The sequence below is a fragment of the Phalangium opilio genome, unplaced genomic scaffold (genome assembly GCF_054372755.1).
Source record: "Phalangium opilio isolate 3A_F unplaced genomic scaffold, DU_Popi_V2 ptg000002l_1, whole genome shotgun sequence".
NCBI classification, from domain to species: domain Eukaryota; kingdom Metazoa; phylum Arthropoda; class Arachnida; order Opiliones; family Phalangiidae; genus Phalangium; species Phalangium opilio.
In genome coordinates, this window is record NW_028324144.1 from 5342223 (window position 1) to 5367641 (window position 25419).

Genomic DNA, 25419 nt, shown 5'->3' on the forward strand with positions numbered 1-25419 from the left:
CCAGCCTTCTTTTTAAAGTTATCTGGCAGAACTGAAAACACTTTCATGTGACCTCTTTCTTTTTTACAATCCCTAGGGGATTGTAAAAAAGATTAGGAGGGGAAACAAATAGGGGGGAAGGCACTAAAAAGTGTTTCGTCACGTGGTGCAGCTGCTTTGAACCTTTGAGCAGACGCTCCTTTAGTTGGACGTTTATTTATAAAAAATGAACATCAATGTAATGCAAACGTACTTCATATTGCACGTAGTAAAAGAAAAACTCACCTTCAGTTTTAAATTAAAACGTTTAATTATCTGCAGCGCCCAAATCCACAAAATAAAGTTTTCAGTTAGGCCTTGTCCCACCAAAAAAAAAAACGATTATGGGCGGGGGAGGGGGTGTAGTAGGACGTTTTAAATATGTCCAGCCTTCTTTTTAAAGTTATCTGGCAGTACTGAAAACACTTTCATGTGACCTCTTTCTTTTTTACAATCCCCTATTATATAAAAAACACATTTGGATTAATTTTCTATATTTTTTTAAATCATCTTTGCTGAGCTTGGTGTTTAAGGGCATTTTTCTCATTTTTGGGCCAGTATGATCACAAGATACCATATAAATGGATGTTCAATAATTCCCTGTTTGAGGGAAATTCTTTCTTCGAGGTTATAGATTAATCTAGTGATTTCCTACTTTCTGCGATAAAATAGACCCGTTTAAAGGCTTTCTGATCTTTCAAGGTATATTGAGTGCCAAATTTAATGGTTTTATGAATATTTAACGAAACATCGTAAATCCAGCAGCGGAATTAATTATGTGTTTGAGATCACGGCATGATAGTCCGTTATATTTTGTAAAATGTTTTGGGTAAATGTTACAGGTAAAATCAAATTCTTGGTGCTTTCAATCTTTGAATCAAGTCTCAAAACGCCGTTTTGAAAATTATTAAAATTATCTTCTGTTCAACTAAATGGCTTTGTCCACGGTAACAATCATCAATCAAACTCTTCTTGCTGCAATATATGAGGTAAGCTCTTACTGAAACAAAATTGCACTTAATTAATTATTAATGACTTGATCTTGAAACTACACACGCATCGATCGAAAGATCGCTATTTGTTTCCAAGATTAAACTGTTACTGTGTATATTTGTGTCAAAAATAACATTAAACCTATAGCTTTATTTAATTAGCCTTAAGGATTAATGTAATAAAATACGTCTGAAATTTATTTGGTTGAAACAGTGGACACCCTGGATTTCCTACAAGAAAAATGAAAAGGGTGAAATATTTGCTTTAGAAGGAGCAATGGTAAATCTCTTGGAACATTTTATGAAGAAACTAAAAATCAGGTATTAATATATATTTCCTTCATACTTAAAAACTTAAAATTGCCAAATAACAATATAAAAGCCCTAGGATGATGGGCGACATTATTTTGATGGGCCCGATATTTGTACAAACAGCTATCTGTTCTATGGTCTTCATAACAAAAGCATATTACCTGACACAAATCAAATTTCATTATAGATTTGAATACGTTGAGGAACCCAACGGGATTTGGGGAAACCGACTTTCAAATGGTTCATTTAATGGTATGATTGGAATGGTACACAGAAATGTAAGAGAGATGTCTTCACGTTCCGAGGCAGAATTTATACATAAAACTAACAAAATCCGAATGCAGGAAGTTCACGTTGCTGTCGGTCCGTTCACTATGGATTACTTTAGGTTTTCAGTCGTAGATTTCACGAGTCCTCTATACATGAATTATTTATCAATTCTCGTGGGGGAACGAAGTCTTAAGCATCCACTTTTTCCTGTTTTAGAAGTATTTGACGTAACGGTAAGCAATATTTCTTAAACTGCCAATTATGCAAGGAGACATTTGGCACTGCAATCCCAAAAATAAAGAAGTTAGAATTGCTTCTTTTTTTCAGGTCTGGCTCGTTCTTGTATTGCTATTACTTGCTTGCATCGTATTCTACGCGATGATTGGGCATAACGCAAATCCGAGGTTAAAAGTAAAAAATTGCTTTATAAAGGCATTTATGGTGTTCATGGGGCCCCTGCTTAACACATGTGAGTGGTTAATTTCCGTTATTTTAATTTTGCCTTTTAATATAAATTATGACCAAAATATTTAGGGTGTCCAGAGTTGGAAAATGAAGGCAATAGATTAAGTCAACGAGCTTTAATAACCTTTTGGAAATTGGGTACCAGATTTTTATGTTTGGCTCTCTCGGCTGTCCTACTTTCAGCTATCATCATCACTAAACCACTGGATTTCATTAAATCATTTCAAGATTTTGAAAGATTTCCTGAATCTATTCCATTAGTAGAAAGGAGCACGAGTACCGCTAACTTTCTTGAGGTGAAGAATTTTGAATTATACTTCATATTTGAATTCGGCTCTTCATTTAAATCATTGAAACTAATCAAACGTATTAAAACAAGAATATTTACTAAACTACACAAGTGGGCAAGGAGAGGAGGATACATTTATCTACTAGATCATTTTACCCACTCTTATAAATTTCTGTTAATGCAGTTTAGTATCATACCAGAAGTTAAACAAATTTGGCGAAAAATTCAGAGCAATCCAGAGGAATCACTGTTGCCATATGAAGTTCTCTTATCGAATGACACGATATCAAAGGTCTTGAGACGAAACGATTACTTTGAGATTATACTCTATTCATCTGGAATTGACGTTCTGAACGAACGATTAAATACCAAACAGCCTTGTGGATTTCACTTAACGTGTTTAAGTAATTTTGGGATATTGGACGCTTTTGTTTACAATAAATTTTTACCATCAGATATGAAAGAAAACTTCACATATTTGTGAGTATATTTAAGTGAAGTTTGTAATTGGTAATTGGAAGACCTGAAGATAAAGTGTATCAGACAACACATTTTCTATCCAGACTCACTCCAAAATATTTTTCCCTGATATTTCCCTGACCTTATTAGGTCCATTTTCAATTTCCCTGACTTTTCCAGCTATTCCAGGTATAGTGCACGAACCCTAGCGAACCTTTTTTTAGTCGTGGACTTTAGTTTCACGTGTTTTAAATAGCATTTTCCAATTTCCTAAATAACGTTTTTCTATGTTTTATGAATGTAGAGCCATGAATCTAGTTGAAAATGGCCTCGTGACACGTGCTGTTGAAAGGAGTTCGGAAAACTATCACCATTGCCTTCAAAAAATGCATGAAGAGGGAGTTATCGAAATCCAACTTGATAATGTGTTTGGCATCTTTATTTTTTACTTTAGTGGACTGTTCTGCGCGTGTCTTTTCTTTCGCCGCGAAACTTCGACTTAATCAAAAATATAGGATATTATAGGACCTTTCATGAAATTATAGGATAATATAGGATCAATCGGTTAGAATAGCAAGTGTCCAGCAGCCGCGAAACACGCGCACACCTAGATTAACATTGTTATTAAATTGCTTTTCAAAGCACGCACATTGGCGTTACGCATTATCAAGACCAATAGAGCTATTTCAGTGGGGGAAACATTTCGTCTGCTACGAAAATTGGGCCTGCTTTTGAGTCTAGGGCGGCCATTTTATGAGGGTTTTCTCTATGGGCAAATAGCATTGGTGACGTAGCCATTACCCCCTCTGAAATAGCTCTATAAGGAAAACTAATTATACCGAATTTTAGTTTTAGTTTCTAGACACGACGAAGTTTTTGTCTCTCGTCAGCACGGACAAAGCTAAGTTGCATAGAGACCTAACTTTGCGCGTGCTGACAACCATTGTTGTAACAGAGTATATACAGAATAAGCTGTCGTTCGAGATAGGGAGTTGCCTATCCTATAGCGTGAAAACAAATTTCTATATCCATGGCTGAGATATGTGTTATGTTATGTATCGGTCACGCGGTGGCGCTAAAGAGGTAGCGTCCGCCTAAACAATGGATTGGATAAACCTAGCAGGCTAGCAATGGAGCTAGGGCTTAGGGGATAGATTTAGCAAGGGAGCCGGTATAGACATTTATGTCGCGTCTAATATTATGTAAATTCGGTATTATTGTATAATAAGTAAATGCAGGACAATAAAATGCATATCAGTTAAACTAAGGGCATAACTTCTTCACTAAAACAGAATATAAAAGTATGTAACTTATTTGACGGTAAAACGAAAGTATATTTTAAAAAGTTTTTCATTTCATTTTATTATTTTTATTAAGATTTACCGTCAAGTAAGTTACATACCTCAGCTTTTCAATAATTTTTCCAATAAGAAATCATTTCTGTCACGTTTAATCGCATTAAAACGTTTAAAACAAACGGAAATTCACGGAATTGTAATTTTCCTCACTGTAGCAGCCGACTCACGACTTAAGCAGACGACGACTCTTTGCTTCCGCCCCCCCCGAATCCCCTTTGTTAACCCTAACTTCCGGCGATAGGGAATAAGGTGGATTTTTCGTGAAATTTACTAACAATTTTCGAAGCGTCAAAGTTGAAAATAGGGCAGATTGAGGCGTAGATCGATTAGACCGGAGAAAAGCCGCAAAATCCTGACAACTGTGAACTAAAACATGATTAGAACTGAAGTGATGTACAAGAATAGTCCACTCATTCATAAACCACTCGATCACGCGCTCAACGAAACAAGCTGCTTGTCTTACATAGCCATATAGGCTATAGCTACTAAAGGGCAAGCAGCTCGCGGCCGTGAGCGTTGATAGAGTTGGCTATGACTCGGTCAACAATTTACTCAATCTGCTCCGAAATATTTGATGTTATAACACGTGTTATAAATGAAAAATTTCAATATATAATACTTCATTCATTCCATTTTGTTCACTCAACTTTTACTTTTTCTAGTCTTTGTCCAGAAAAAAGAAAAAATTATTATTTATTACATAGGTCTGAAACCAATTTTAACAATTTACCCGTCGCGAGTCTTGCGAAAGTTTTGGTTTTACAAAATACAATCGCACTCATGGTCGTCTGCTTCGGGAAATTAAGCGGCGATTAATAAGACATGATGTAAACGTACGGTGATTGTTTGTTTACCAATAATTTTATGAGATTAAAACGTAAAGGTATGGCCACACAAAGTCTTAAGAAAAAAAAAATTACAACTAACGTCAGGTTTTCCAAGAGAGAAAGTTTAAACGTTACGCCATCCTTAAAATGCCCCGGTAAAACTCTCATTAATATACCATCATGGGACAGTCACCAGGTCAACCCCGATGACTTACACGTATTAACTAAGTTAAGGGAGAAATTTTTCAAAAGACCAACCACATCTCAGGTAAGCTAGAGCAATAAAAATAAAAAAATAGACCATAGATATCTAATGATTTGGCCTAATACTTGCTGTCTTGCTTAAATGGTTATGGTATTGTGACACTACCTCGTGTCCCGGTTACCACATCATTTGCCCATTGAAACTTGCTATTATCTATTTTGTATATCTATATAAGTTCTGACTGACTGACTGATTGATTGATTGGTTGATTGACTGACTGACTGATAAAATCAACGCCCAGCCGAAACTACTTTACCTACAAGGCTGAAATTTTGCAGGGACGTTGATCTTAAGTAGTAGGCACACACTAAGAAACATTTTTCCAATCCGCCGCCATCTTGGAAAATGGCGGTCAGAAATTTAAAAACACCTTTTGTATGGAATTTAATCCGCGTTTTTCTACCGATTTCCATCCAAATTATTACGCTGATTCTCAAAATACTATTGACGTGTTTTACGACTTATTGTCTTCGATTTGCGGCCATCTTTTAAAATGGCGACCAGAATTGTAAAAAAAACGTTCTTTATGGAATAACATCCATGGATTTCAGCCGATTTCACAAAAATTTAGTATGCGGGTTCCGAGGGGGTAGACGCTTTGGATCTCTGTGTACACCTGAGTTCAAAAGAGTTCAGCTTTGCAATGCATTGAGTTCAAAGCCTTCGGATCTCATAATTCAGCTTTGACAGTACATTGAGTTCAAGACATATTGTACACCTGAGTTCTCAAGTGTCTACCCCCTCGGCGGGTTCACTATGTCCTACAGGGGTTTTATAAGGCTTCTAGAATTAGTGTCATACTTATTGAAAATATATTATAAACTTATGTTGTTAATAACAGAAATATGCATAATTATGTAGGAAGTGTGAAACTGGTTTTGTGGAGTAGCTTCATATATTTTGAGTATAAATTCATGTACTCATAATGCTATAGGTTTTTTCTTTTTTTCAAAGTATATACTAATAAACTGAGTTCAATTTCTTCCACCTATTGGAACTCCAGTTCCATACATAAGTTCTTAACAGAATCATGTGAAGTGTGCATTTCTTTTGAATGATCTGTGGTGTGAATTAAGGTTAGGTTCATACGAGACCAAAGAGTCCTTTCCCTCACTTTCAGGTGCAACGCAAAGTGAATTTGAAACCGGTAGTTAGCAATAATACGTCCAAGAACTGTGATGTTTTAAATAAGCCCAAACCCAAATACAAAAACCCCAAACCCAAATACAAAAACCCCAAACCCAAATCCGGTGCTAAAAGGAGCGAGAAATCTTTGAAGGTTCTAACGCCAAAATTTCTTAGTCTTTTCGAAGCAGCGCCCAATGGGGTATGTCTGTCCACCTTAGGTTTAACCAAACAAGTGATATCTAGTTTATTAGGGAGAAGGTAGAAACTCGCCACATTTCCAGCTTTATCTCCAGTCCAAACGTATAGTAGGTCCGGAGTTAATCCCCGCCGCCTCTAAATTACAACCCAGCATCTCATTGGTTCTTGAAAACTCACGTCAGCGCGACGCGAATGACGAAAATTACAGTCATATTTTCCGACTGAGGAGAGGCTGCGAAATAACCCGGTCTCCTTTTACGTCCCCCTTTTATTTTGAAAGGGGGACTGGGACTATGGCGCGCATCTTACACCTTCTCCCTAATAAACTTAATATCGCTTCTTGGTTTAACATTTTTCCTTCAACAAATGTTTCCTTGCAAAATTGTAGGTTGTCAATTTGAAAGAAGCCTGTCTACAACTTAACCTTAAAAAACGTAGACTCTACGATATCACAAACGTTCTTGAGGGAATTGGGGTGATAGTAAAATTGTCCAAAAATATTGTTCAATTGAAGGAAACGGAGAGAAGGAATCATTACCAAAATTTAAAAGAACAGATTAACACTATCGAAAAAGAAGAAAATAAAATAGATCATATGATCAAAAATTTGAAGATGTCAATGGAAAATTGCAACGAAAAATATCCTATTCTATACATAAATTCATTATTATTTTTTTCCGTTTAAAGGGAATGGGAATTTACAATTTCATATCATATTTTACCACGAAAGTGGCATTACGTTACACTTTCGAGTTTCTACTTTCAAAATATCAAGTTTTTAATATAATTGAACCAAAGTTTCTATTTTTAAAATCCATTGAAAAATCACGAAAACTCCAGTTTCGATATATCAATAATTTTGTCTTGTCGAGCTTGTTCGCCAGTTTGATGACATCACTATGACGTGAGGGGGGAAAAAAGCGCGGGAATCCTATACGCGTCTCGAGCTTCTCGCCAGTCTAAACTCTGGGGCTGATAGTAGTGATGGGCCGATACCGATCCCATATCGGTATCGGTACCGATATTTGACTTTAACCGATATATCGGTATCGGTTAAAAATGAACCGATATTTCTACCCGATATTTTTTAAGGAAAAATATTGGTTCATTTTCAACCAATACCGATATATCGTTTAAAGTCAAATATCGGTACCGATACCGATATGGGATCGGTATCGGCCCATCTCTACAACTTATATTATAGCATCTATTTTCTTATTGATATCGGTTAATATATCGGTATCGGTTTAATATCGGTTTATTCGAAGGATCGGGTAAAATATCGGTATCGGTACGTATCGGCTTCCCAAGTATCGAATGATATCGGTATCGGTTAAAACTGGTATCGGCCCATCTCTATTGATAGCGGAGAGAGTGGCACCCTCTCTCGTGAAAAAGATATCTGTGACGTCAGCCTACGGGAAACGTTTTAGCCTTTCATAAAAAGAGGATTTCGAATAATTTCATATGAAGCATTTTGCCAAATAATAAGAAATCGGAGAATTAAAAGCTTGATATTTTTGAATTCATAGAAATTAATTCTATCTTTTGTTATATAAATCGGAGGTTTTTCAAACGAAGCTTCTCATTCCCTTAAATCTTTGCAATATGACGGATGTTAATTTTCCTTAATTACTTTGATTTACACCATTTGTGACATTGAGAGACTTACAAAGCATTCCGCCTTTAGACGAGCAAGCATTTATGGCCATTGGCATTAAGGGTCCACAGTCAGCGAAGTCAGATGTGTCTATCAGACAAGAAGAAAGTACCGCATTCATATCCTAATACGATACGTTTTATAACGTTCATATTTACACTCACAGGGTCAACAATTGTTTGCACAGAACTTAAAAGGGGAAATTAAAGAAAAGGTTGAGGTAAAATAACATAACATTATACCTTAAAAGAATGGCCTTTTGTTAAATCAGGGATAGATTTAATTTCAGAAGTAGTAGGAATGGAGAACGGTTAGTATTTACTTCAGTCCGACTCATAGCCCAGTATAGAGCCCCTCCCTTCAACACGTAACGAAAAGTTTTAGATTATCTTATTTGCTCACTTTTTGATGACGTTGCTGACGGGGACGGCGAAAAATACGTAATTTCTTTTTACCTCTGTCGCTGTGACCCGCCTCTTATTTCATACCCCTCCGTCCCGGGGAAGGGGGTCCGGTACTTAGACGCGTGCCCACACTAATCTGTTCTCCATTCCTATTTCTAAAATTAAATCTATCCCTGTTTAAATATAACAGAAAAAATATTAAAAATAAATAAATGATCAATTATTACAAAATAATTAGCATTTAATTAGTCTTAAAAACTATCAAGGACTACTGTTTTGTGGCGTCCGCTAAACCGAACCTTTTACCCATATGGAGTTGGTTGAATTCTCACAGACATAAGAGAGGTAGGGGTATGAGGTTCGATTTAGCAGACGCCACTAAACCAACGGCGGTTGGCACAGTAGTCCTTGATTATTTTTAAGACTAATTAAATGCTAATTAGCATTTGTAATAAGAGATCATTTATTTTTTTGTAATATTTGATTCCTTTTATATTTAGAAAAAGGTGGTTCTTTTAAGGTCTAATCAGTTATGTTACATGACGCTTTTCCTTTAAGATTTTAATGTCTCCAAATGAAGATGAACCTCAAGAGTTATTGCCTTTCAATTTCATCGATACAGACAATTACATGACTGAAGAGTCGCAATATTTTCACAACCTTAGTAACAACTGAAATGACAGTCTGTGATTGTTCATGATCACTAACATGATTTCTGTTTCACTCTTAGATTTTCAAAACGCTCTCATCTCCGAAGAGGACGACTTTCCCAAACCATTTCTTTTCGAGACAGAAGATCAAAATATTGCAATTGAGCCCACCTTCTTTCCAACATTTTCGGAACTCTACGGCATTTAATGGAATAGTCTATTAAGTTTCGAGTTTTATATACTTTCTTACTGCTAAAGAAAATAGGCAAAATATATTGTACAACAGTTTATTGTATGTAATAATATTAAAATAAATAATTTTTTACTCTTTCTTGAAGTTTGAATTGTTTTTATTGTGATTATATAACGACCACCGACGGACATATTTTGGGTAAGGCAACAACGATGAAAAAGGGTTTTAAATTATTTTTGCCTATCCGAGCAAAGAGAATATACCAAGAGGAGCGGAACCTCTAGCATTTTTTGGTAGCCCTGAGTTTTAGGGTTCTAGTTCCGGTGAGTCACGTGATCGCGAAATTCGCGTCGTCTATTCCGTAGTCTGCTAAAGTAGGGTTAGCTTCCTTAGATCAGACAACGATGTCGTAAACACTATGGGATGGTTTAAAAAATGTTGAAGGTGAGTTAATAATACAAAAATATTACAATTTAAAAAATGTTCTTACTTTTCTCTCGAATGCTAGCGCATTTGAGCGCATTAATTAACTGTTCTGTAGCTTCTGTTAACACTAAGACTCGGCAAATTTTGTCGATATGCAGACGACATATTCTAACCAATGAGAGGTGTAGCGAATACGCCAATCACGAGAAACCGGATGTAGTTCCCTAATACTCAAAACCACCAATTTTAAAAGCCTTGTCAAAGGCTAAAGCTTCCGCTCCTCTTGGTATATTCTCTTTGATCCGAGTGACGATGACGTCGCAGAGAGGTATTACACTGGATGTGTCTGTGTGTGTGTGTCAGTCTGTGTTTCTGTCTGTCACCGCGTTCGCAGTTGGAAATTCGGAGCAAACTTATTCCGAATATCCTGATCACTTTGAAGTTCACAGAAAGTAATATTGACTTCTACTCCATCATCATCATCGTTAGGTTAAGGCGTACGGGGCGATCGGCTAGGGTTACGAGAAACGTCATGCCTCCTAAATGGCAGGGATCAACCAATTGCGGGTTTTCTTATCATTTATTGTGAATCAATAGCCTTATAAACCCCGATTTTCCAAAAAAAAAAAAAAATTAAGAGGCATGCGCTAGAATTCAGACGTCAAAAATAGCTACGTTTAAAATGATTTTAGGAATAAAGTTTCTTAAAACGATTTAACTAGAATTAAGGGAAAATAATGACGATTAAAATAATTAATGCCAATTATTTAAGAAAAAACACTTAATTGGGTCCCGACTCGGAGAGGTCTAATTTGGTTTCCCAACTTGTTTGTCAGTACAGATTTATGAAGAAGTCGCATGTTTCCCTATCGTCTTTATGTTATTTAAGTAAATGTGTATATTCCATATTTTCCAAGCCTAACAGACGTTGTTGGATGTAAAGTCTATATTTCATCAGAAAAGTTAGCAATTAAGCATAAATTTACGACTGCAATCCTTTTTCCAGTATAACCTAATGTAATTATAGAAAGCTTCAACATTTGAAGGACCATCAATGTGTTCTTACATTATCTATGCGTTCCATTTAATGATGATATAAGCTGCCAAATGACTAAACATTTAAAGGCAAAGAAGTTGTCGTTATTTCGCTTTTATTTTTATTTGAGTCGTCAGGCGAATATGGTTCAATTTATCAGAGAAATTCTGGTTAAAGGTAATGTTTGAACGCTTCAAAGTAACGTACTTTTGTTTCCAAGTTGTGACTCCGTGCACGAAAAACGCGAAGTGTTAGGCCTAGAAGAAAAATCGGTATTTGAAGTTTGACCAGCCAAGCGATTAAAATAGCCGTGGCTTTCGTCAACAAAATATGGTCACGGCTGAATATTTCGCTTTTGTTTGTGCCATCCTTAAGTAACTTCAACGCAGTAAAGTCTCAGAGACCACTATCTTCTCCAGCATCTCTGGCCGATATTTTCTATCAAGCGTCAACCAAGGCAGGGAAATTCCGCTTGGTTTTGGAAAACGAGTCAGTTTTTCGAAAAATAAATAAAAACATCCAAAGTTATTTTGCAGAAAACATTTGACAGGGAAGACAAGGTGGATATACGTGGGTTTTGTGCTCAATTTACATTGTGTACCTTATTTCCCCAAAACTATTTAGGTAAGACACTCAATGATACACGTTTCTTGTTCTTTCTTATTTATTTTATGTGCTCGTTAACCACCTGCACTATTTTAAGAAAGGTGAACTGGACTTTCGTAAACCCTAACCTATAGGCAGTATTTTCAAGATTTTTGCTTTAGCTAAAAGCAGGAATACACAGATTTCTTCTACTTGAAATATTTAAGAGGCCATAGACCCCATACCATAAGTTTATCATGAGGCATGATAAACTTATGCCCATACTAATTTCTCATCGAAAATAAGGGAAGTGCTCATACTTCGTTATCAAATCAAGGTTCAAAATAAATAATTATAATAAAAAAAAAGTCCTAGCCCATCGTGTTTTATTGGGTTTTCTATATTTATCAGTTGAGTGAATTATAGTAAAAAAAGCGACCATCATGTTGTGGTACGATGGTATTGCAAACACACGTGTTAGAAATTATACCGTTGTGTTCTGCATTTTCCGTCACAATCACTTCAGTATTAAGTTGTTGTTATTTTAATATGTCTGGCTTGCAGTCTAAGAAATTATTGATTAACGATACGGAGGCACAGGTTTATCGCTTGTACAGTACTTCTACGGATATAGGCCTAGCTGGTAGCCGTAGGTTTAAGCGGTTTATCGTGTAACACTTAACACTGGTCACTTAACTTGCAGGCGATGAAAGTATTGATTGTCTCAGCTAAGGGCGAGGCATACCCACTTAATTCAGTATTGTAACTATATTTAGTTTGTTTTCGTATTCACTGTTTCTCCTTCATAAATGGATCATTTTTGCTTAATGTTTATTGCAATCGGTTAAGAGGAGACGAGGTAGAGTCATTTATTTATGGAAAGCTATTTGGTTTGATTCACTGACCGTCTGAAGAATGAGTATTTAGTTTCTATGTTCTATATTTTCCATTGGGTTAGTTTGTATGTACTATATTTTCCATTGGGTTAGTTTCTATGTACTATAATTTCCATTGGGTTTGTTTCTATGAACTATATTTTTCATTGGGCTAGTTTCTATGTACTATATTTTCCATTGGGCTAGTTTCTATGTACTATATTTTCCATTGGGTTAGTTTCTATGTACTATATTTTCCATTGGGTTAGTTTCTATGTACTATATTTTCCATTGGGCTAGTTTCTATGTACTATATTTTCCATTGGGCTAGTTTCTATGTACTATATTTTCCATTGGGTTAGTTTCTATGTACTATATTTTCCATTGGGTTAGTTTCTATGTACTATGTTTTCCATTGGGTTAGTTTCTATGTACTATATTTTCCATTGGGTTAGTTTCTATGTACTATATTTTCCATTGGGTTAGTTTCTATGTACTATATTTTCCATTGGGTTAGTTTCTATGTACTATATTTTCCATTGGGCTAGTTTCTATGTACTATATTTTCCATTGGGCTAGTTTCTATGTACTATATTTTCCATTGGGCTAGTTTCTATGTACTATATTTTCCATTGGGTTAGTTTCTATGTACTATATTTTCCATTGGGCTATAGTTTCTATGAACTATGTTTTTCTTTTGGGCTTCTTGTTTACTATAGTTTAAGATATCTTGGCTGTATTTCCTGATCTAGATAAAGTTAACCCTTTCACATTGGTTTCAAGAATAATTCTGCCCGTTTTTGGACTAATATGGCTACAAAAAACCTTGTGTAGGTTTGGGTCTAAAGCTTTGCACATAGTTGTTTTAGCAAAGTTGTTACGGAAATCGCAATGTTTCGATTATACTCTATTAGTATTGCAACGGTTTATACTTATAAAATTGGAAAGCTATACAGAAAACAATTCTTTGTTGATTTCTTATAGTAGTGACTCAAGTCAAGATACAAGTATAGGAAGTCACGAATTTCATTTTAAATTATAATTATCCCTGTAATCTTCGACTAAATGGAGTTGCCCACCGTATCAATCGCCAATCACACTCTTCTTGCCGCAATAGTCGAAGTAAGCTCTAATTTAAATAATATAGAATCGAATTATGCTATTGAAGTTATTATGATTAATTCAGTTTTGGCATGGTCCTTGAAAGACTAGACGAGGACAAGGTTTCCAAGCTTTTTGAAAGCTCGGATCGATTCGTGTACAAACACGGCGGCTCGACTCGGGTAAATCTGAGTTTAGGTGTTGGCTCGAGCTCGAATCGAAAGAAATCGAGCCAATCCGAGTCTGATCGGTTTAAAAATAGACCATGGGTGCTTATCACACAAGAATAAGTAGATTATCTATTCTTGAATTTAAAATGTACTCGTTTAGCCAAAACCGAATGAAACGTAATATTCACACGAATAGATGAGAGCAAAAACCAATTTTCGCCAGCTTTAGTTCGCATAAAATTATAACAGAAAGTAAGCTTTAGAGCTATACTGACTCGACGGCTCGCTCGATAATTAATCGAGCTACTGAGACGGTTTGCTCTCGTAAAGTTCACAGAAAATCCCCCAGCGTTGCAGAATAAATTACGTGATTTCTTGGGTAAAACCATGTCAATTACGTATGAAATGTATTTTTATAAACAGTGGATGCCATGGATTTCATACAAGAAGAAAGAAAACGGAGAAATTTTTGCTTTACAAGGAGCAATGGTCAACCTTTTGGAACACTTTAAGAAATCACAAAAAATCAAGTAGGCCTAATCATCGCTCTGAGCCAATATTTAGTAAACTATTCAATTAAAACCCTTGAGGCAGTCGGGAGTGTGGTACACTCATGTAAGCTTAGCTTCTGGGCGACGAAGTTTGAGGGATAGGCAGGGCCGGATTAAGGGGGGGGGCAGAGGGGGCACCTGCCCCCGGGCGCCAGCAAAATAGGGGCGCCCAAGATGTCTGGTGATACCCAAATCTGAGCGATTGTTTTATTAAATTTTCGAAAAACTCAAAAACATGACGTTAGTTTTCAATGATTACGGGACTGTTTTTCGTTTTTAAATAGGTATATTAGCTATCGAGACCAATATATTACACCAAATTAGTTGGGAGGAAATAGATTTTCCGAGTCTAAATCTAGAAAAGCCTATTCAAAGACATAGGCAGGGCTGATACTAAGTCACTTTTTTCAAATTCGGTTACTTAAAGTCACTTTTCCAAAAATTAGTTATTATTTGTCACTTTTTTTGGATTTTTGAGTCTTTCGGTGTTATTTATCTTCTCGACCACAAGGTTAAACGTAATATATTTGACTGTATGACGGTTTAAACGCAAAAACAGCGAGATTACAGTTGATCAAACCCAAAAAATTGTGGAGCTCGCTTCGCTCGCTCATCAAATATTTAACTTAATATTTATAATCAATCCAATTCAAATGAATGTTTTAGTTTTGATTTAAAACGACATCAATTACTTTGCATTCTGAGCTGTGCTCCAAAATGGTTTAATTCAATTTCGCCGTAGAAATTTTATGATTGGACCTTTCCTTTGACTGGAAATATCTAAGCCCATAGATTGGGCTTAATTACGGCACCGACCTTTAAAATATCTTTAACTACTGAAAATAATTATGAAAATCGATCATGTCTGAAAACATTTCATTTAAAGTGCCCTTATTTTATAGCTTAATTTGCCCTTATTTAGTCACTTTTTGCTTACTATTTTTAAATTTATTAGTCACTTATTCAACTAAAATTGAGGGTATGAGTGAGTATCAGCCATGCATAGGGATACTTTTCACTTAACAAAATTACAATAGGGAGCTAACAGCTGGCTAGGGGGAAGAGATAGTCTGACGTCACGCAGCCGCCCTCTGGTTGGCATTTTTGCGCGTAGAATACTGTTGCCAACCGTTAGGGGGGATGAAACTCCAGTAAGAGATAGAAGGGTGTGACGTTTCAGGGTCAGAACTGTTAGCTCCCTATATTTCTAATAAAAACAAAATTGCTAAAATTTCTAGCTGGTTTTTATAAATTATGGGGCCAAGGGAGGGGGCGCCCATCGAGCCACTGCCCCCGGGCGAAAATCTTCTTAATCCGGCCCTGGGGATAGGCATAGATACCGACTATGGGGTGGTGACTTGACCCCATCAACCCTTCCGCCACCTCTACCATAAACCTCATTCCTTCCCCGAATAACGACGTTATCAAACCTGACTCATCGCGTCCTTGCTGAAGACCCTTATAGGAACCCTATTTGCTTTGAAAACCTGAATTAAATAGAACGTTAAGCTTTTTTTGTCGAACCAATCGAGGAGTTGACAGAAAATATCTGAGTATAATAATCCAGGAAACAATGCATTTTCTCCTAGAAACTAGATGGGTTTTAAACGAATACCAAACTTTGATGACAGCACCAATAAATGTTACCCGAGTGCTCTAATGATCTCTTAATTTTATATGATAGATTTGATTACGTTGAGGCTTCCGACTTCATGTGGGGTGAACGGCTTCCAAATGGTTCGTTTAATGGTATGATTGGAATGGTACACAGAAATGTAAGAGACAAGCGTTTAAGTGTCCAAGACAGACCTTTTTCATAAAAACCAATTATAATTTTAGTATCAAATTAGATAAAAACTATTCTATATATACATTTGCAGAACTATGAAACTCTTTTTGAAACCACATTTTTTTTATTGAATTGAATTTAAGACCTATCATACCAAGTCATATACGTAAAATTCATTTTTCAATCAAGAGTTCTTTGTGCTATCACTTGTGCTTTTTTAATATTGTAAAAATTGCCTTTTTTAACTGTTAATTTTGTGTAAACGTCTGTCAAGATTATTAGTCGTTTAATCTCAAAATAATTTTAAGTAACCCAAATAAGACAAATTTTTAATGCAGGAAGTTCATGTTGCTGTTGGTCCGTTCGCTATGGATTATTTAAGAAATACTGCTGTAGATTTCACTAGTTCTTTATATATGGACCCATTATCAATTCTCGTAGGGAAACAAAATCCAAAGAACCCACTTTTTCCATTTTTAGAAGCATTTACCGGACAGGTAAGCGACACTTTCAAACCTGCCAACTGATATCTGGAAAAATTTGGAAGTGACCATGTGTGCATGTCTGTCAGATGTTAGCTTTTGCGAGGCGTGTTATGAGTTCTTGCTTTTCTTTTTTGTTTATTTTTTTCACTAATTGTGAACCAATTAGAAGGCCAAACAAGGTGGTCCAGCAACCAGAACATTTTGCACACCCAATCAATTTATAGGACATTGGTCCAGTGAGGCAGTGACCCCTATAAGTGTCTCAAAGTTATCTTATTTCCGTCCCTGCTTAAAATAAAACCGACGAAATAAATCACGGCTAGAAAAGGTTGAATTGGGGCGGAAATAACTGAAATACTTTGAGCCTCCTGGAAATTCGCGAGAGCGGAAATAAGCAGAAAACTTGAAATGTATCCAGGGGCACTATTCTCTAAAAATTTTAATGATTAAATACCCAAATCCAAATGTAAACATTAGGGTTGGTTCCATAAGGAGAGAGAGCTTAAAACCCTATTCTTTAATAGCGTTTTCCTTTGGGTCCTCGCGGAGCGCTCCCAAGGAGCAATAAAAATGGTAGTAGTAGTTTCCAGCTTCGTTAAAGACTGTTTTTGAAGAATAGGATCTCCTAGTTTTATTCCTCCATGGGAGCGCTCCGCGAGGACCCACGCTATAACCCAAATCCAAATCGACATTTGAATCTCCCGCCAAACATTTCACCATCTCAAATTATTCTCTTATTTCTTTAACCCAAATCGACATTTGAATCTCCCGCGAAACATTTACCCAAATGTACGTCACTTCCTCTTTCATTGCATAATTTATAAAACAAATTAATTATGAACATTTTTAACCATTTTTGGATATAATCGATTGTAACACACTTGTCATTAAATTTTCAGGGCTTATACTTAGCTTGAAAAATTGATATTTAAATCTAAGTAGGAGATTCAGTTAAGATTTTATGTTCGGCTCTAAAGCCTTAATAACAATGTTTAGTAAATAAATCATTATTAATGATTTATTTACTAATGTTACATTAATCACAATGTTTAGAGCCCGGCATTATCTATCCATTATCCAAGTTATTTTATCTTCATCCATACTCGAAAATTATCCACATAACTCATGCTAAATCGTATTATAATCCACAACTTTGTTTATAAATAATCGGTTATCCACCAATTTGTGGATAATGGATAGATAATGCCGAGCTCTAAACATTAATCATAATGTTCAGTAAATAATACATTTAGTCGCAGTGTATACAAAAATTATACTTAGCTTGAAAAATTGATATTTAAATCTATTCAGTTAAGATTTGATAATTTTCGTTTTATTTCAACTAGTTTCTATATAGGAACTTAAATCAATTGGCCATTTGTATACACTTACCGACAATTGATTTTACTAATCGGGAATCTGTTTATAACATTAAATCGGAACTTCAAGTGTCACAAGACAGTAGATCACAAAAATTATATTTAGCTTGATAAAATAAAATTCAGTTAAGCAAAGGCTTAAACATTGCCGTCGGCAGTCCGCAAGATTCCCGCGTACGCAATATAGGACTCCCGGTCTACTCTACCGTCTACCGTAAAATCTGGCGCGTTTAGACCAGAGATCTATCCTTCGTTTATTCTCAGTATCATCTTAAGCTAAAAATATGAGGTTTTCTACGTACATAATTTACGATACCCCGGATAACGCGCGCGGTCTCTAGAGCCGCGCCAATCTTCCCTTATTTATTCTCAGTATCATCTTAAGCTTAAAATACGAGGTTACTAACCGACACGTCGCGCTCGGGAGCACGCCGCGCTCGGCATTCGAGGGATCAGGCAACTAGCGTAATACGCTTCCCATCGTACACCCTCAGAAAGACTTTATTACGGAGCGGCTTTCCCCTCGTCAACGAGAAACGCACGCCGTCCGAGGGATCAGCCAATGGCGTATTCCCCGGGTATTACCTTTTTGGTGGTTTTAATGCCGTAAATTCGGGAGATATGCCTTTAATCCGTTCTAATATTGAAATAAAAACTGTAAAAAGTAATCCCGAGTGTATTTCCGCGTTAAACGGCGTAATACGCTTCCCATCTTACACTCTCAGAAAGACTTTATTACAGAGTGGCTTCTCCCTCGTCAAATTTTCCGTATAGAGAAATATTTTGCAAACGCCATCTATGATGTCGTGTGCAAAATAACAAACGCCATCTATGATGTCGTGTGCAAAATAAAAAGTGCTTTATTGTATGAAAAAACGTTCATTTGTCATATTGTTAGGGAATTGAATAAATTCTAGCAATAACATTACGGAAAGGCGTCAAATTATTTTGGAGAAGTAACGATGTGTGGAACCTTATCCAGCTCTTTTGCATTAACTAATGTATTTTTTTTATTAATTTAAATTTCGACTAACCCCTTGGAGATTTTACATTTCCACTCAATTTCACAAAGAAAAACAACTTGTAATTTAAGCCAGTCGACAGACTGGCTGATATATACGGGTCGTTCGAGTTTCCTGCCTTTCTACGGGCAAATTTTTGGAACGGGAGAGTAGATAATTTTGACGCCAGAAATGGCAGGCCTACGGCTTCAAGCGAATAAACGCCAATTGGTTTTTAACCGTTGTGCTGCAAACAGGACCCCTCCGCGTAAGTTTTTTGAGGTGCAGAAATGACAACGCTAAGGCTTCACGCGAATAAACGAAAATTACAATGCACGTATCTCTGTCGTTCTCCGATTCGTTTCATTATTTATAATTATAAAGGTCTTTAGATATCCCAAGGAAAAAGAAAAGAAAAAAGAAACTTCGCGGTTTCGAACCTGTTATCTTCCGGGTGTGAGGCAGATGTGTTAACCACTACACTGCAGTATGTTATTACAGGTGACCGAGAAAACAGGTCCTAGTAATTAAGGAAAACGTATTGAACCAAACCCCGCCATAGGAAAAGCTTCAGACTATACTTTGCAGGCTCGTAACTCTGTTTCTACTAGAGATACGGGGATGTCCTTTGGATAAGTTATACTGCAATTTGTCCCCCATCTAAACATACTAAAACGTAGGGCTACGACAAACAGGGGCCAAGTAATTAAGCAAAACGTAAACAATCACACCCCTCCATAGGAATTGCATTAGACTATACTTTGCAGGCTCGTAACTCTGTTTCTACTAGAGATACAGGGATGTCCTTTGAGTATGTTATAGTCCAATTTGTCCCCTATCTAACCATACTAAAAACCTATGGCTACGACAAACAGGGTCCAATATATTAAGCAAAATGTTCGTGAGCTTTGGTATCGTCTCACTTATTGTTATTATGTTACTTGTGATTTTTGCACTAAACTTTGGAGGCTCATAACTCTTGTTCTACTAGAGATACGGGGATCTCCTTGGGATATGTTATAGTCCTCTTTGCTCCCCATACAAGGATACTTTAAACTTGAGGCTACCTCAATATCGTCGTCAACTTATTTTTTGTCTCATTTATTGTTATTATGTTACTTATGATTTATGAAAATAAACTTTGGAGGTTCGTAACTCTGTTTCTACTGGAGATACGGGGATGCCATTTGAGTATGTTATTGTCCAATTTGTCCCCCATCTTACCATCTAACAACTTAGGCTAATTAAGCAAAACTTAAACAAACAACCTCCTCCATAGGAATAGCATTACACTAAATTCTGGAGGCACGTAACTCTGGTTCTACCAGAGATACGGGAATGTAAATAATGTCACCTTGCACTGTAAAAAATTACTGTCGAAATTACGGCAATTTTACTGGCAGAAAATTACCAGGAAAGTTACCGTTAAATTACAGGTTTTTTTACCGTTAACGTCAACATTAATTTTATCGTGAAACTTGCAATTAAAAAGCTGATATATGTACAATTATAGTATAGTTAGTTTAACCGAAACGTTACTCTGGTGTCAACAGTAAATTGTACCTGATTTCTACTGTTATTTTAAAATAAAATGACGGTAAAGAAACCACAACGTTATTTTTCACGTAAATCTTGCAATTAAGAACTTGCTCCATGCAGAAGTGAAGTAAGGTTAGTGCCAACGTGAAATTCTTCCTTCCTTCCTACAGGTAACCGTAGTAACTACTGGTAACATCCCATTATTTCAAAATTAAATGACGGCAGCCCATCGTAACTACAGCAAATTTTATGTGTTTTACGGTTTATTTTCAAGGTTTTCAATTATAATTTTGAAGTCTAACTAGATGGTAACAGCATCCCTCAAAATAAGTTGGGAAACTAAAATAAAAAACATCTCCGAGTCGAAAGCTAACATATATCCTATCAATAATTATACTTCTCAAACAATGGTCAATCAGCCAATGAGATAACAGGAAATAAAAAGCACAAATCTGGCGAGATTTTGCCTAGTTCATTTGTAAAGGCTAAAATGTCTAATCCTTTACTATATGTCCTCATTATTTCTATTAAAGGCCTAATATATATCATTTAAATGTGTATTTAACTTTCGGCTCACTCTGAACCGTTAAGACCTCCTCAAGGAGAAGATGAATCACGGCTAATTTTGTTTTAGCCCAAGGAATTCTTAATTCATGGATCCACTTCGAACAACAGTTACTAAATAATAAGCGTTAACAACCAGCGAAAATATGAAAGTTAAATTTTACGTTTACCCTATATATAAATGTAGTAAAGCTGAATTAAAAAGTAAACACAAAATTTTAAATATTAATATCAAGAGATGTTCTTGGAATATTGTAATGAAACAGAGCTTTATAGTTACACAACTACTAAAAGAATCGTAATGTCGAAACATATTTAATAGATTTTCATTTAATATTCTTCAAATAGAAAATATTGATGGTTTTGTAAGAGATCTTTTAATCCTACTCGCTTTATATTAACTTTGATACGCGTATAGTGTTTCGATTCAGATGCAATCTTCATTAATCGTTCTATATAAACTTTCAATCGTGTCGTTCCGAAGAAAGAAGTTTATCTTAAATAATTAAATAAATATATCTTATATTAATTATTTTAATCGTCTGTATTTTAGATTCATTAAAGTTAAGTCGATGCAAGAAACATCATTCCTAAAACTATTTTAAACATAGCTATTGTTAACGTTTGACTTCTAGCGAACACCTTTTTTAGAATTTTCGTGAATTTAGGGTATATAAGGTGATCGATTCACAGTGAGGTATAAGAAAATGAGAATATGCGTGAACCCATGGTGGAAGCCCTGCCATTGTGAGGCTAGACGTTTCTCGTAACCCTAGCCGCTCGCTGCGTGCATCTTAAACCTAACGACGTAGATGCAGTAGATGCAGTAGAAGCTAATGTTGCAGATTGGTGTCTAAGTATATAGACGAATAGTGCATGGTGTTGTTGCTAGAATCCAATAAATATTTATTGGTATTGGGTGAATGAGTTCGCCAGCAGATGAAGTTATAACGGCTAGTTAACGATTGACGTTAAGTAAGATAAATATAGCGATGAAGTAAAGTTTTCCGAATTTCTGTGTACTTCGAATGCGGTCCGGAAATTGCGAACACGTTTGCTCCGATTTGCCAACTGCTAACGCGGTGACAGACAGACGAACGCACAGACACGTCCAGTATAATACCTCTCCGTGACGTCATCGTCACTCGGAGAGGTAAAAATAAATTTCTAGATAAAATGTTTTAGGAAAATGAAATTGTTGTTGAAAAATCTGAGATAAGTAATTTTTTATTTCAATTAATTTATAGGAAATAAATCCAATACCAGTAAAATAAATTTCCCTAGATATGGGAAATTTCCCTCAATCTGGCATCACTGAATTACGCGGAAGAATGCTGGTTAATCCGATTTGATACGCTTAGTTATTGCCCAATGTCGTAAATTGTAATAATAAATAAATAATAGTAAATAATATCCTAACAGAGAAAAAAGGTGAACTTATTTGAATTTATTTCATTTGGGGTAGTACGAAACCCAATGCAAAGAATACCATTGTTGATATATTATTCCTAACCTAACAGCATCCTCACAGTTGATCGCTGATAATTTATTGTTGATGTTACAATATTTCTAAACGACAATGTTTCTACTATTACACTAGTGTTGATTTTACAGTATTTTTGACTTTATTGTTGATGGTATGGTATATTAAGATAACAGTAACCTTCTTGTTATTTATTGAACATTTACTGCTAAATGTACAATTAATAAAATTATTACATTTTTACTGTTGCTTATAATAAATATCCTGTTAATCCAACAGTAATATCTGGTATTGGATGTTACTTGTTGAAATTTTACGGTAATTCAACAGGAAGAAACGGTTATTTTTAACAGTGTGGCACGAATGTTCGGATAATTAAAAAGGTCTTTAGATATCCCAAGGAAAAAAAAAAAAAGAAAAAAGAAACTTCGCGGTTTCGAATCTGTTGTTTTCCGGGTGTGAGGCAGATGTGTTAACCACTACACTACAGTATGTTATTACAGGTGACCGAGAAAACAGGTCCTAGTAATTAAGGAAAACGTATTCAAACAAACCCCGCCATATATAGGAAAAGCTTTAGACTATACTTTGCAGGCTCGTAACTCTGTTTCTACTAGAGAGATGTCCTTTGCATATGTTATAGTGCAATTTGTCCCCCATCTTACCATTCTAAAAACGTAAGGCTACGACAAACAGGGGCCAAGTAATTAAGCAAAACGTAAACAATCAAACCCCTCCATAGGAATTGCATTAGACTATACTTTGCAGGCTCGTACCTCTGTTTCTACTAGAGATACGGGGATGTCCTTTGGATATGTTATAGTGATGTTTGGCCTCCATCTAACCATACTAAAAACCTAGGGCTACGACAAACAGGGTTAGAGTAATAAAGCACAACATAAACAAACAACCCCGTCCATCGGAATAGCATTACACTAAATTCTGGAGGCTCGTAACTCTGGTTCTACCAGAGATACGGGAATGTAAATAATGTCACCTTGGCACAAATGTTCGGATAATTATAAAGGTCTTTAGATATCCCAAGCAAAAAAAAAAATAAAATAAAAACTACGCGATTTCGAACCTGTGGCCTTCCGGGTGTGAGGCGGATGTGTTAACCACTACACTACAGTATGTTATTATAGGTGACCGAGAAAACAGGTCGTAGTAATTAAGGAAAACGTATTCATACAAACCCCGCCATAGGAAAAGCTTTAGACTATACTTTGCAGGCTCGTAACTCTGTTTCTACTAGAGATACGGAGATGTCCTTTGGATATGTTATAGTGCAATTTCTCCCCATCTAACCATACTAAAAACGTCGGGCTACGACAAACAGGGGCCAAGTAATTAAGCAAAACGTAAACAGTCAAACCCTTCCATAGGAATTGCATTAGACTATACTTTGCAGGCTCGTAACTCTGTTTCTACTAGAGATACGGGGATGTCCTTTAGATATGTTATAGTGCTATTTGTCCCCTATCTAACCATACTAAAAACGTAGGGCTACGACAAACATAGGCCAAGTAATTAAGAAAAACGTAAACAATCAAACCTCTCCATAGGAATTGCATTAGACTATACTTTGAAGGCTCGTACCTCTGTTTCTACTAGAGATACGGGGATGTCCTTTGGATATGTTATAGTGATGTTTGGCCCCCATCTAACCATACTAAAAACCTAGGGCTACGACAAACAGGGGTCGAGTAATTAAGCACAACGTTAACAAACAACCCCGTCCATCGGAATAGCATTACACTAAATTCTGGAGGCTCGTAACTCTGGTTCTACCAGAGATACGGGAATGTAAATAATGTCACCTTGGCACAAATGTTCGGATAATTATAAAGATCTTTAGATATCCCAAGCAAAAAAAAAAAAAAAAAATAAAAACTTCGCGGTTTCGAACCTGTGGCCTTCCGGGTTTGAGGCGGATGTGTTAACCACTACACTACAGTATGTTATTATAGGTGACCGAGAAAACAGGTCCTAGTAATTAAGGAAAACGTATTCATACAAACCCCGCCATAGGAAAAGCTTTAGACTATACTTTGCAGGCTCGTACCTCTGTTTCTACTAGAGATACGGGGATGTCCTTTGAGTATGTTATAGTCCAATTTGTCCTCCATCTAACCATACTAAAAACCTAGGGCTACGACAAACAGGGGTTGAGTAAGTAAGCAAAACGTAAACAATCAAACCCCTCCATAGGAATTGCATTAGACTGTACTTTGCAGGCTCGTACCTCTGTTTCTACTAGAGATACGGGGATGTCCTTTGGATATGTTATAATGATGTTTGGCCCCCATCTAACCATACTAAAAACCTAGGGCTACAACAAACAGGGGTCGAGTAATTAAGCACAACGTTTGTAAATAAACGATGTAAATAATGTGACCTTGACACAAATGTTCGGATAATTATAAAGGTCTTTACATATCCCAAGCGAAAAAAAAAAATTCGCGGTTTCGAACCTGAGGCCTTCCGGGAGTGAGGCGGATGTGTTAACCACTACACTACAGATATGTTATTATGGGGGACCGAGAATACAGTGCAGAGTAATTAAGGAAAAAGTAAACAAACAACTCCTTCCATAGGAATAGCATTAGACCCAACTTTGGAGGCTCGTTACTCTGGTTCTAGTAGAGATACGCGGATGTCCTTTGAGTAAGTTATAGTGCAATTTGTCCCCCATCTAACCATACTAAAAACTTTGGGCTACGACAAACAGGGGCCAAGTAATTAAGCAAAAGGTAAACAAACAACCCCTTCCATAGGAAAAGCATTTGACCCAATTTTGGAGGCTCGTAACTCTGGTTCTCGTAGAGATACGGGGATGTCCTTTGAGCAAGTTATAGTGCAATTTCCCCCATCTAACCATACTAAAAACTTTGGGCTACGACAAACAGGGACCGAGTACTTAAGCAAAACGTAAAGAGACAAACCC

The 25419-nt window shown here is 36.2% G+C and overlaps 2 protein-coding genes across 2 annotated transcripts; both read left to right on the forward strand.

Moving 5' to 3' along the window:
- Window positions 1–950: 950 nt before the first annotated feature.
- On the forward strand, window positions 951–3308 carry LOC149718432 (glutamate receptor ionotropic, delta-1-like). Its single transcript, XM_089860930.1, has 8 exons — window positions 951–1007; window positions 1225–1331; window positions 1510–1600; window positions 1667–1825; window positions 1920–2061; window positions 2127–2353; window positions 2576–2826; window positions 3110–3308. Exons 1-8 carry the CDS (start codon window positions 951–953, stop codon window positions 3306–3308), a joined length of 1233 nt encoding a protein of 410 aa, XP_089717056.1.
- A 1678-nt stretch (window positions 3309–4986) lies between these two features.
- LOC149718433 (uncharacterized) lies at window positions 4987–9503 on the forward strand. The gene is made up of 7 exons (XM_089860931.1): window positions 4987–5258; window positions 6376–6582; window positions 6970–7220; window positions 8228–8354; window positions 8408–8461; window positions 9204–9309; window positions 9376–9503. Exons 1-7 carry the CDS (start codon window positions 5028–5030, stop codon window positions 9501–9503), a joined length of 1104 nt encoding a protein of 367 aa, XP_089717057.1. The 5' UTR covers window positions 4987–5027.
- Window positions 9504–25419: the final 15916 nt, after the last annotated feature.